Here is a 13425-nt window from a genome sequence, read left to right on the forward strand (position 1 = left end):
CAAGAAAGGACCTAGCTTGGTTGTAAGCTTTGGTTGTGAGAGAGAGAGATAGAGAGGTACTATATCTTGTACTTGAGATTATAGTGATTTGCCTCATTGCCAAGCCCCAGGGACGTAATCACATTTAGGTGAACCCCGGGATATCAAATTCTTGTGTCTATCTTCTATAATTCCGTGTTCTTCTTCTGTTCTCCATAGATCTACAAACTCATACTTTCTAACGTACTACGACAAGTGTGTCAGAGAGTGCTTCATCGAGTTTGTGTGGTGAGTTTTCCCAACAATATTGTATTTGATAGTCATAAGTATTTTGTAAATCTATCAAATTCTAATTGTTATATTAGTCATATCTATTCTATTAAAACAACATCATGACTCATTGATATAGGAGTGATCCAACTATTTTAATAGAATAGATTAAAACTTATTATCAATCATTTAAAAAAAAATATTATACAAATAAAAACATAATATGACTAAAAATTATAAATATAAAAATTAAATTTCTAAAAAATATCAAACAAAAAATATTACCAGCTCTTAAATAGTAAATTGATTAAGGGGAGGAGGAATAGTAGGAGTAGAATTTATGTAGAGTTGGTTGATTGTAAGAATCAATAGATTTGTTAAATTTTTAAAGAGTTATAAAGAGTTTTTCATACTTTAAAAGTTTATCAAAACATGCTAGTGTAATGATTTTAAAAATCTATAGGTTATATGCAAGATTTTTGAATTTTTTTATGAGTAAAATTCTAGAATTTAAGTTTCAATAACACTAGATTTGATAGGATTATAGAGTCATTAAAAACCGAACTTTTTGAATAACAAAGGATTTTGTAAGTCATTAAACAAGCATAAAACCAATAACTACCAATAACACTAGTTTTTGGTAAAAATGTTAGAATCTATTAACCAATAAAACTAAAATTTAAGAATTTTAATAATTATGAAAAATTTACATCTCGCTAACACCCCCTAAAATTTTGAAATCCAATAAACCAGTCTGACCCTAAGAACATCTTCAAAAAGACACTCTATTTTGAAGTTTGCAAAACTTTATATTTGAAATTTTAGTTTAGTTTTCTCCAAAAGTAAAACTTAAAATTTAATTTCAAAAGAATTTATATTTTATATTATGGTCCTTATATTTATGATACTTAATTTAAATTCATAGAAATTTATAAATAAATAGCACCTATATATATAAATATTATAGAAATATTAATTAACAAAATGATACAGTAAAATATATAATTTTACATAGAAATACATAATTAAATATTAAAATACAAATAAAATATTGCATTATTTTAATAAAAATATTTTGTAATAATTTCATATATGATCAATTAGTGCATTTGTTAAGTTTATTTTCTAATATTGTTGTTATCTAAATCTGGTTTAAAAAGAAAACTTATTTTAAAGTTTTTATTTAATTTTACTTGTAAGAATTAAAACTATAAAAGCAAAATTTTAATATTTATGAGTTATAAAATTTTGAGAGATTAAAAAAATTAAAGGAAAAAATATTTAAGAATCATACATATAATATGTAAATATAATGACCAAAATGTAATGGAAAATATAAAATTTCAAATTTGAAGTTTTAAATAAAGAAATTCTATATTTGAAGTTTCATTACTCAAAATTTCAAATTTGAAGCTTTTGATAATTTTTTTGGAAAACAAAAAAAAATTGTATTTGATGTTATAGAGTATTCATATATACGAAGTTATAGAGTGTTTTTAAAGATGCCGAGAGTTAATTTTTTTCCTAAAAGAAATTGAATCCACGAAACCAAAACAAAAATCAAAAACCCAAACCGGGGAAGGTAAAGGAAACTGAGAAAGCGGTTAAGGTGAATAAAGGAGAGGTGGTGAGTTCCCCGACCGAATCAATTGCTCTACGTGGCAATTGCTCTCTCTTCCTTCCTTCCTTCCTTCTTGATCATAATAATCAGTTTTGAGCCCCCTTTCTTGGTGATGGAATGGGACAGCGATTCCGATCTCAGCGACGGAGATGAAGCTGGATGGTTCGGCGGAGATAACGGGCCGATTCCGTTTCCGGAGATTAGTCTCCCTAAAACGGCGCCGTATGGGTTCGTGGTTAGCGACGCTCTAGAGCCAGACCAACCTATCATTTACGTCAACACCGTCTTCGAGATTGTCACTGGGTATAGGGCTGAGGAAGTTATCGGTAGAAACTGGTGAGCTTTATTGCTTTCTTACAGAGCTTTGTTCTTGTCTGAGTTACTGTTTAGGGAACAACAACATGGTAGTTTTAAGTTTTGCTAACTTACCCTTTTTGTGTTATTTAGGAACATCATTTGTGTTCTTCTTTTAGCTGTTTTAGCTAGAAACTAGTGAGCTTTCCTTGTTGTTCTTCTCTGCCATTTCAGTTTTGCTACTTACCCTTTTGTTACTAGACAGAGCTTTAGGCTTCACCCTTGAACTGATACGATGTTACTAGAGAGAGAGAGAGAGCTTTGTGTTGATGGAAAAAAAAATAGTAACTTTCGATTCATTAATATGGTTCTTGTTGGTGAGCTTTAAGTGACAACTCTTTTGGTATGGGTTGCTGCTATACAGCTATAGAGGAGCTTGGATACATTTTTTTTGAAGTTTTTTGGTATTCGTAGCTAGAAAATTCGAAATGAAGTGAGGAGGAGGATACATGGTACTTATATTGTTTTCAGTATTCTCTGATGAACGCCAATTATATAGTTTGTGTGTCATGAGACATGGAGTTTTGTCTTTCTTTAGTGCCAACCGTAGTAGATATGTTCTTTTTCTTTTGCATAATTTTAACTGATGTTATAATTTGATCTTCGTTCTTATCTGTTAGGATGTTAGTTCCCATCTAAGTTGTTTTTTCTTTTCTTCTTATGGCAGCCGGTTCTTGCAGTGTAGAGGGCCATATGCTAAAAGACGGCATCCCTCGGTAGATTCCACTGTTGTATCTAAGATGCGACAATGTCTAGAAAAAGGCATTGAGTTTCAGGGAGAGTTGTTGAACTTCAGGAAAGACGGGTCTCCTTTGATGAACAAGCTGCGTCTTGTCCCCATCCGTGAAGATGACGAGATCACTCATTTCATAGGCATTCTCTCCTTCACAGATTCTGATATCAATCTCAGCCCCTTTCCTGACTTGTCTGCGAAAGAAATTCCAAGAAGGTCTCGCTCATTCTCCTCTGCTTTACCAACCGGAGAGCGTAATGTTTCTCGTGGACTGTGTGGGATATTCGAGCTGAGTGATGAGGTAATAGCTCTCAAGATACTGTCACAGTTGGCTCCCTCTGATATTGCATCCGTTGGTTGTGTGTGTCGCCGGCTGAATGAGGTTACAAAGAATGATGATGTGTGGAGAATGGTTTGTCAAAACACTTGGGGGACGGAGGCTACACGTGTTCTCGAGAGTATCCCCGGTGAAAAGAGGATTGGATGGGTGCGATTGGCTCGAGAGTTTACCACACATGAAGCGAATGCGTGGAGGAAGTTTACGTTTGGAGGTACTGTTGAGCCTTCCCGGTGTAACTTCAGCGCCTGTGCGGTTGGGAATAAGATAGTTATCTTTGGCGGGGAAGGTGTGAATATGCAACCGATGAATGATACATTTGTGTTGGACCTTGGCTCTAGTAGTCCTCAGTGGAAATCCGTTTTGGTTAACTCTCCTCCTCCTGGTCGCTGGGGTCACACCCTGTCTTGTGTCAACGGATCCCATTTAGTAGTCTTTGGAGGTTACGGGATCCATGGATTACTGAATGATGTCTTCTTACTAGACCTTGATGCAGACCCTCCTACATGGAGAGAAGTATCCGGTTTGGCTCCTCCAATACCGAGATCATGGCATAGCTCGTGTACGCTCGATGGAACTAAGTTGATTGTATCTGGTGGTTGTGCTGATTCAGGAGCTCTGCTTAACGATACATTCTTGCTTGACCTTTCCATGGATACACCAACTTGGAGGGAGATACCTGTTCCATGGTCTCCTCCATCTCGCCTCGGACATACCTTAACCGTCTATGGTGACCGCAAGATTCTTATGTTTGGTGGTCTTGCGAAATTGGGAACTTTGAGATTCCGGTCCAACGATGTATTCACGATGGATCTTAGCAACGATGAACCGTGCTGGAGACCAGTGATTGGGTATGGATCTAGCCTTCCAGGAGGCATGGCAGCTCCACCACCGAGGCTAGATCATGTGGCGGTTAGCCTTCCCGGTGGGAGAGTCTTGATATTTGGTGGTTCAGTTGCAGGGCTTGCCTCAGCTTCTCAGCTTTATCTTCTTGATCCTGCAGAGGATAATCCAGCGTGGAGGATACTGAGTGTTAAGGGAAGTCCACCACGGTTTGCTTGGGGACACACCACTTGTGTGATCGGAGGAACTAGGTTGGTCATCTTAGGTGGTCAAACGGGTGAAGAGTGGATGCTAAATGAAGCTCATGAACTGCTGTTAGCTACCTCTTCTACTGCAATCACCTCATCAAGACATGAAGAGAAGAGGGTCCTGTAGATGCTTTTTTTTATCAAAATGGAAACTCAGATGTTCGTAGAATCAATACATGGTGAGTTTGTTGATATTAGATAAATATGGTGCCGGTTTTATGTTGTATAAAGCTATAAATTTATTTTCATGTATTTAGAAATGTAGTGGGAGCTATGGGTTTTTATATTTTAATGGATTCAAAAATTCTTTTTGGATTTGTAAATCTTTGATCCGCACTCCTGTGCGAGTGTTTTATTTAATTTGTCTTCAAAGTAAATTCATAAACTGTGGATTTTATAAAAAATTCTATATATATTTTTATGTTTTATAGTTTACATATATAGTACAATATATTATTTTATAGTATAAATGTTTAATAATAATCTTTTTAAAGAAGTAGGGGTGATTGATTGAGTTGTAACTAGTGATTTTAGTTTTAATTTTTATCTACAACCACTTAAATTATCAATCATGCTTTAACTAGTTTATAAAGATAAAGTCAATAAAATAAAAAATGGTTGTAGAAATCTTAATTTCTAAAGCAAAAAAATATGGCTTTAGGAATTTATTTCATTTTTAAAGTATTGCTGTAGGAATATATTTATTTTTTTATCATTTCTCATATTTAATTTTTACAGCTACGTTACATACAACTACATTAGATACAGCAACATCAAAAACTTCTTCAATCTAGATTCTACAATAAATTTTTTACAGCTACAATCCAACCAATTGGTCCTAATAATAGTTTTTTGTTTGTACATAATATTATATTAAAAATTTTATAACTTGATGCAATTTGATGTAAATTGTACTATTCATATATTAATTTTTGTTTTTATTAATTTATTTTAAAATGAAGCAACATACTAAAATTTTTAATTGTTTGCATTAGTTTCTATGAATTATTATTAATTTTATAATATTTCTGAAAATTAAATTCTCGAATTATATTTGACTTAACTAAATAAGGTAATACTGAATTTTAAATTTGTTTTGTATAATCTATACTAAATATTTCAGTTTGTGTTTTTAGTTTCACCACAAAAAAACAATAATCATTGTAATTAATTAATTTAAATTTATTTAAAATGCATTGGTAGAATCTTTAACTAATAGAAAAAACAAAATAAAGTACTGAATTTATTGTAAATTCAATGGTTAAATATGTAAATAAAAGAAAGTACTTAATCTGCTATCATGTTTCCAAACAGTTTTCATTTATGCTACTATCCATATTTTCAAACAGTATCAAAAATACTTCAATTTTAATAATATAGATAAATCAATTAGTACAAATCAATCAAATAGATTTACCTAATGTTTAGTATTATAATAAAATATTAATCATGTGTTTTATTATTTAACTTGTCACATGGGAGTATCAATTCCCATATACTGTATTTGTTGATATTGTCTCTCTCAATTGATTGACATTTTCCTTCTGGTATAAACTAAATTTATATCATGGAATCAACTTGATCATGAGTTCATTGCTTTCATGGATTAGAAATGCAGTGGGAGTTATGGGTTTTTATAGTATAACTAGATTTTGACATGCGTTTAAAAAGCGTATGTATTTTTTTGTTGACCGTAAAACCAAATATTAAATGAATTTATAACTATTATTAGATATCTATAATATTTAAAAGCTGTTCTATTATTATTATTTCAGTTCGTTATAATGTTTTCATTGAGTTTTCATATCCGAATCAGACTTGTGGTCGAACCGATAGATCCAGTTACTCGTATATAGTGAGAGTAGGATATAATAAAACAAATAAGGTAAAAATAACTTAAAATCAAAAAGACCGTTATTAATCCATTAAAAAGAATATAAATTTGATATTTGTTTTAGATTTTTGATATATCAATATATATTTGACTTGCATAAGAATTATTTTTTTGTACGTAAACTTTGATCACGCATTTGCGTTATTTGTAATTTGTCGAAATCTATTTGAAGATTAAAACGAGGTATGTTTATTATTAAATAAAAAATGTTATTAAATTTATTTGCAAGTACATTAACTATCAAACTACCCAAATATATAACCAATTATTAACTTTTTTTTGAAATTTTATTGATAGTATCTATATTGTTAAAATAATGTTCTATTTACATGTATTCGTGTATAAAATGTTATATCCAAATAATGTTTTGTTTACATGTATTTTACAAATAAGGAGGTTTGTAGCATATAAGCTATGGTGTATTAGATCTTTAATACAAACATATTTGAAGTATAATGGAGGCATTAGTTTAATAGTATAGATAAGTTACAGGTTTTGAAAATCAAAAGTGGGTCAAATAATTTATCTAGTTTTGGGTCGACAAAAAAAATATTTCCTCCGTTTCGAATTATATGTCGTTTTAGAGCAAAATTTTTGTTTCAAAATAAGTGTCGTTTTATGATTTCAATGTAAAATTTATTGATTTTTTATTCTAAGCTATTTTTCTATTGATTGAAAACTAGTTAGGTGTATTGGTAATGATGTTTTTATCTAGTAAATATACAAAATTAAATATTTTATTAATCTGTGTGTCGAAGTCTAGAATGACAAATAAAATGAAATGGAGGGAATATGTAGTTTTGTAGTCGATGGTCTACGAATTTTTAAAATTATTCAGTTATGAATTAGTGTAACCGGTTTTATGGTTACAGTGAAAACTGGAGACATTAGTAACGTTTAATATTGGTAACATGCTGTTATAATATATAGGAAAGATAAAAATATAATAATAGGAAAGAGGACAGTAAATTTTCATAGGTAGATTTTCTAGGACTCCTTCCTTTTTAATAATATAGATATATTATTATAAACTCATTCATTTTTGCCCGCTGTAGTCTGATCATTTTTCATTGACTCATTTTAAGGCTCTTTAATTGATAGAACAATTTATGCTTTTATATATAGTTTATCATTATATAGCACTGAGAAAATAATTTCAGTAAACATTTATAAACAATTATAAATATAAATGTATAAGAAATAAGCATTGATATGATTTATAAATTGTATTAATATCCACACATATGTTAACATCCACTTAGTTAATAGTATTGTAGAAAATTAAAAAGTATATTTTTCGAAAATTGTTAATTTTTAAATTCCAGTTGAAACAATACATTACATGATAGCAAAAAGTAATGGTAAAATATACATTTCACCAGTGAAAAATATTTGTTGACCAACAAAGCTATCAATGTAAAAATATATGAGATTCATTTAAGGGGAAAATCATTTAATATTTCAAGACAAGATAACTTACAATTCATATCAAATCAGCTTACCATTAACTAAAATATCTGTTTTGATTTGTGTCTAACAATAATCGAAAGTGTCTTTAAATTAATATATCTATACTATTAAAGTACAAGCACATTTGAATTTTTACTCTGTTTACCCCTATTAAAGAGGTTTTCTTTTGTATTCATTAATGGCATTTTGGACATTTTGCATTGGTTTCTTTTTTAATTGTTTTTGGTTTGTCATTAACCACCGGTTTCCTAATTCAATTTTGGTATGTGATTATTACGTGTTTGATACTGCATCATTTTAATATTTTTCCAACCGGACATGTTTGAAACTGCATCGTTTTTTCTCAAACTATTTATTGGTTTGGTTTTAAACCGCTTTTTCCTAAATATAATCCCAACTATCTAACAAAAATTATTTATAAAAAAATAAAAATTGTTTATTGGTTCAACCAGTGGTTCAACCGGTAACTGAATTTCGATTTTAGTAGTTTTTATTGGATTTTTAAATTTTGTTTTTTTTTTCAAACCCGAACTAAATTTATCTTTGATCAACCGGTAATCCGTTCAACCGCAGGTCTCAATCGAATTTCAAAACACCGATCAAAACTATAAAACTGTTATATTGATTTATATTTAAAATATCTAATTCAAAATTAAAAACCTAAAAATACATGTATAATATAGTTTTACCGAACATAAATCTGGATATAAAATACATATATGAGACGGATTATATAAATACATATACAAGACGGATTATGTAAATGTGATTATATAAAATTTTCACCAAACATAAACCCGCGCTTTCAAAGCGCGGGTCAAAATCTAGTATCTATATTATTAAAAGAGAAGTACCCATATAAATTGCCCTTAATTTTTAAAAGTTATTTACACTACTATGCCACTGAGAATTAAATAAGCTACCTATTTTAATGTTTGTCTTTTTCAGTTGATTTAATGTGATGTCCTAATATAAATTAAGTTACCTATTTTAATGTTTGTCTTTTTCAGTTGAGTTAATGTGTTGTCCAAATATAAAATTTAACTTTCCTTCTCTGTTAAATCAATTTCGAAATTATTTATAATTTTATTAATTGCTGTCTTTTCAGTTTAATAAATACATTTATTAATTCTAAATTTACCACATTTAATAATAATAAAAATCGCATATGGTATGGTATGAAAATTATTGTGCCATCACTATCTTTTAATATTCGAACTAAACCAATTTTATGTTAAGTTTAAGTTTTTGCATACATTATTCAAATTTATTTTTTTATTTACTTTATATTTTAAGAATATTTTTTTAAACAATTTAAATGAGTTATCATATAAATGTTAGATTTATTTAGGTGATCTCCAGTGTCGGTGATACATTTTACGTTAAACGCAAAATTATTAAATTACTTAATTTAGTACTATTACATTTACAAATATAACATTTAGTACACACACAAATTAAAATTTAAAATTAAATACCGAGTGAGATTATTTTCTTAACAAATTTATATTAATAGAAATTCCAAATATTTGGAATTTGAAAGCATTATGTTCCACACATATACTGTTTTAATTATGATAATTGAATTTATATTAGAATATTTTACTAAATTTTAATTTTAATTTTTTTATAACTGCCAAAAATTAGTTTTTGATCTAAATTTATGATCAAGTATTACAAATATATCATTTAATACAAACAAAAAAACTAAAACATAAAATAAATACCCGTGCGGTCGCACGGGTCAAGATCTAGTTACCATTAAATCATGTAAACCCCTATGCCATAATATGAAACATAAGTTGTCCAATTAGTATAATTTTTTCAGTAATCCCAATTAAACCCCTAATCTAAACCTAAAACGAGTTTTGTAACCGGTCGTCTTCTTCCCCCCAAACTTTTTGTTCATTTTTTTTTGTCTCTTCTTTCAAACAACCGCGACCGTATGAACCTTTTTTCTGACCAAACAGGAAATTAGTAACAGTCTTGACACGAGCCAACCTTAGACTAGCCTATTTAACTTGGTTTGGACTTTTGTTAATTATCAGAAACATTCATCAGATCAAGAAAAAAACAATCAACCATTTATTCGTTTATTTTATTTTATTTTATTTTCTGTTCTTTTGTACACATTGTAACTGTGAGAAGAAAATGGTACAGAGGTCAAGTAAACAGTAGATATAATATCTGTATTTTGGGTATATATTTTGAGTGTACCAGACACATATCTGACACGTACGCATCTTCTTCCCAAGAAATTCAAGTTTTTGGGGTAGTTTTAAAAAAAAATTGTAGAAATCGTGTGTGATGAAAGAACACTATTTAAAAAAATAATTTAGGAAATACAAAAGTTATAGAAATTATAGATTTACAATATATTCTCAACAGATTTTGGAGAGATTTATGGAAAAAATACAATTCGAATTTGGCAGAATACACATTCTAATGTCGGTAGAAGTTAGAAAAACTGTAGATTATGTAATCCAGTTGCGGTAGAATAAAGTATCTTGGTAGATAAAGCAATCATACTTTCGTAGAGTATAGGTAAATAGGCAGATTTCGTGATTATGTGTCCGTAGATATATTAGAAAATAAAGTTAATGAAATCTACCGTAATTCAGAAATTAGGAAAATGGCAGCTGATTTATTCTACGAAGGTAGAATTGTATTTTTCGGTAAGTATTATGTTCTACGAGCTGTAGATATCTATGTTGTTAACCGATTATACAATCTACCAGCCGTAGATAGTAGATTATGTTTTCTACCATCCGTAGATCAAAAAATAAAATTGTGAAATACTAATATTTAGTTAACCAACATATTTTCATATGATTTTTTCTTGTTTATGTACATTTTGAATATTTTTCCATATTTTTCTGACTCTTAAAATAATTGATATGAATTTTTAAAGTTGATCAGGGGTATATGAGTCAAAAACGGACCAAAAAGAAATTTATGGCAAGGGGACAATGTGGTTGTTTTTTTGTTCCGTTTTGGCAATTTTTTCTTAAATCATTCATTTTTGCCAGATATAGTCTGATCATTTTCATTGACTCATTTTAAGGTTCCTTGATTGATAGAACGATTTATACTTTTATATATAGTTTATCATTATGTAGCACTGAGAAAATAGTTTCATAATATCATTTGAAAGATTATCAATTATCTTGTTAAGTAGAAACTCAAAGTGAAAACACAAAATGAAAAACAGTTGTCCAATTCTTGGTCCCCAATGTGACCTCTGTGATTGTTCTGGTAGGGGATGCCAGTCTCATTTCCCAGGTAATGTTCATGTATCTTCTATAGTATTTCTACTCATGATAGTCAACCATTTGGTTTAGCATATCACACCGTAGTTTCAATTAGTATTTGTGTTCCAAATCGAGTCAGTTTCATTTGGAGTACTAAGTTACTACATACAATTTTAAGAAAGAAAAGAATGTTGACAGTGTTCAATAACAGTAATAGTGGTAAATTATAATTTGTAAAAGTGTGGTCATGTTTTTTTCAAACAGTATCAAATATGAAATTAATTTAGTTTTAGTATAAATAATTTCTATAATTTTATTTTCTGTTTTCATTTAATTTTTATTTATCCAGTGTTAAAAGAATGTATTATTGTTCTTTCAATTTGGTGTTGTAACTCGGTTTCGTTCTAGAAGCATTATTTAACTTATAAATCTTAATTGAGTTTCTAAATGAATAACTGCTTATTAGATTTGGTTAAATCCAATAAATTTATATAGAGAAATGATCATAATAATTCTTTTTTGATAAAATGATCCTAATAATTTAATATGACCTTTTTATAATAAACATGATGATTATTAACTGATAAAAGGTTTTAATTACAAAAGACATTTTCTTGGTAGGAATAATGAAAAAAAAAAAGTTGATCGTTCGATCCAAAGATATATAATAAGAGAACTGAATTTGAAGACCAAATATGTTTTTACCAACATTTATTAATGCCACATATAATACCAAATATTAAGCATTTCTAGTTGGTGTTGTAGGAATGAAGGTGGAGTGGCCAGAGCTAAAAGGAGTGAATGGAATCGAAGCGAAGAAAAAGATAGAAAGTGATAATCCACATGTGACTGCTTTTATATATCCTCAAGATATCTATCTACCAGCCATCAATTGTTGTAATCGTGTTATCGTCTATTGTCTATGTTCCAAGCTAGGTTGCATAGAAGCTTTGTCGACCGTCCGCTTCCCGCTTCGGAATCGGAATCGGAATCGGAAGCTTGTGGAAGCTCTCGGAATCTCGCTTCCAATGCGCTTCCAAAAATACCTCTTTAAAAATATGTTGGAAGCTTACGATTCTATTTTAGAATCACGCTTCCGTTTTTAAAAAAATACAATATCATAAATAAATAAAAATAGAAGAAACATTGTTTTTATATAATAGTGAAATAGAGAATATAAATATACAAGCATTAAAACTAATACTATATATTGTCTTTATGCATTGAGGGTTTATTAGAGATATATCGTCTATATTCAAATATATTGTGTTAATTATTTACGAAATATTAAAAATAATTAGTATAATAATATCTTATAAACTTAGTTTATGTATAATTTCACGGTTTTAACATGAAATCATTTAAAATTATTATAAATGAATATATTTTTTTAATTTGAATCATATAATTGTTAGTCACATTTGTAATCTTTTATATTTTAATATGTGTATACATACATATATAAATATACGCTTCCAACACGTTTCCGCTTCCTAATTTTTTAAAAAAATTCGCTTCTACGCTTCCACACGATTCTGTTTCCGCATTTCCGCTTCCGTTTCCATGTAACATAGGTTCCAAGCGACGATTGCCCCAACGGTCCAGTCACCAACAGTCCTATTATTGGATAATCTCATCCTTGATGCTATTTCTAAATGTCAACTATTTTCTTGAATAAAACAGAAATATAATTATTTCTATTATCCAAAATTTACTTATTACATTCCAATAAGTTAAATAAAAATTAGAAAATTTAAGCTCTGTTTTTTTAATTTTAGAGATTTTAAATTTTGTCTAAAATTTACTAATATTTTTGATTAAAATAAAAAAACATTTAAGCATTAAAATGAATACAATACATAGTTATATTCATTTTTGATTAAAAGAAATTTATTACTATTTTGTTTTCATATTTTGAAAAAAAATAATTTTTGTATTTGAATTCTTTTGTATTCATATTTATGGTTAATATTAATTAAATTTGATAGAATAATCCATTAAATAAATGAAAAACATAAGTGAACATAACATTTATCAATATGTTAGTTTCTGTTTTAGTATAATAGATAGATTCAAAAATTCTTTTTTTTTTGGATTTGCAAATCTTTGATAAATTTATTTTTGTTGTTCTTGGGTTATAAGTAGGCTAGTTATAAGAATACTTTTCAATCACTGTTACTAATTTTCATCACTGATAATAACTTTCTGAAAAAGTTACTTAACTTACAAATAAAATGCAAATCACCGTACACAAATACTATCTTTGTCTCCATAATGTAGACTTCTTTTTTTCAGGTACAATAAAGATTATAATAACCACCTAATATAGGGTCCGAATGGTAACGTGCAAGATAACTGGGGGACAAATGCGGTGCAATTCCGTATAACTTATTTAAATTAATACTCTATAAAATAATATATACTA

General features: G+C 28.9%; 2 protein-coding genes across 3 annotated transcripts; both read left to right on the forward strand.

The window, feature by feature from the left end:
• Window positions 1-1822: 1822 nt before the first annotated feature.
• Window positions 1823-4700, forward strand: LOC108805741 (adagio protein 2). Its single transcript, XM_018577679.2, has 2 exons — window positions 1823-2206; window positions 2892-4700. The coding sequence occupies exons 1-2, from the start codon at window positions 1983-1985 to the stop codon at window positions 4510-4512; spliced, it is 1845 nt and encodes a 614-aa protein (XP_018433181.1). The 5' UTR covers window positions 1823-1982; the 3' UTR covers window positions 4513-4700.
• Window positions 4701-11602: 6902 nt separating this feature from the next.
• Window positions 11603-12648, forward strand: LOC108811247 (uncharacterized). Of its 2 annotated transcripts, none has more exons than XR_008935694.1 (2): window positions 11603-11924; window positions 12575-12648. XR_008935694.1 is itself a non-coding variant. In XM_056988647.1 (2 exons), exons 1-2 carry the CDS (start codon window positions 11768-11770, stop codon window positions 12629-12631), a joined length of 201 nt encoding a protein of 66 aa, XP_056844627.1. In that variant the 5' UTR covers window positions 11603-11767. The 2 variants fall into 2 exon arrangements, 1 of the variants encoding a protein (XP_056844627.1); XM_056988647.1 differs by having other exon boundaries at window positions 11603-11911; window positions 12575-12631.
• Window positions 12649-13425: the final 777 nt, after the last annotated feature.

Source organism: Raphanus sativus, chromosome 6 (assembly GCF_000801105.2).
Source record: "Raphanus sativus cultivar WK10039 chromosome 6, ASM80110v3, whole genome shotgun sequence".
Taxonomy (NCBI): Eukaryota; Viridiplantae; Streptophyta; class Magnoliopsida; order Brassicales; family Brassicaceae; genus Raphanus; species Raphanus sativus.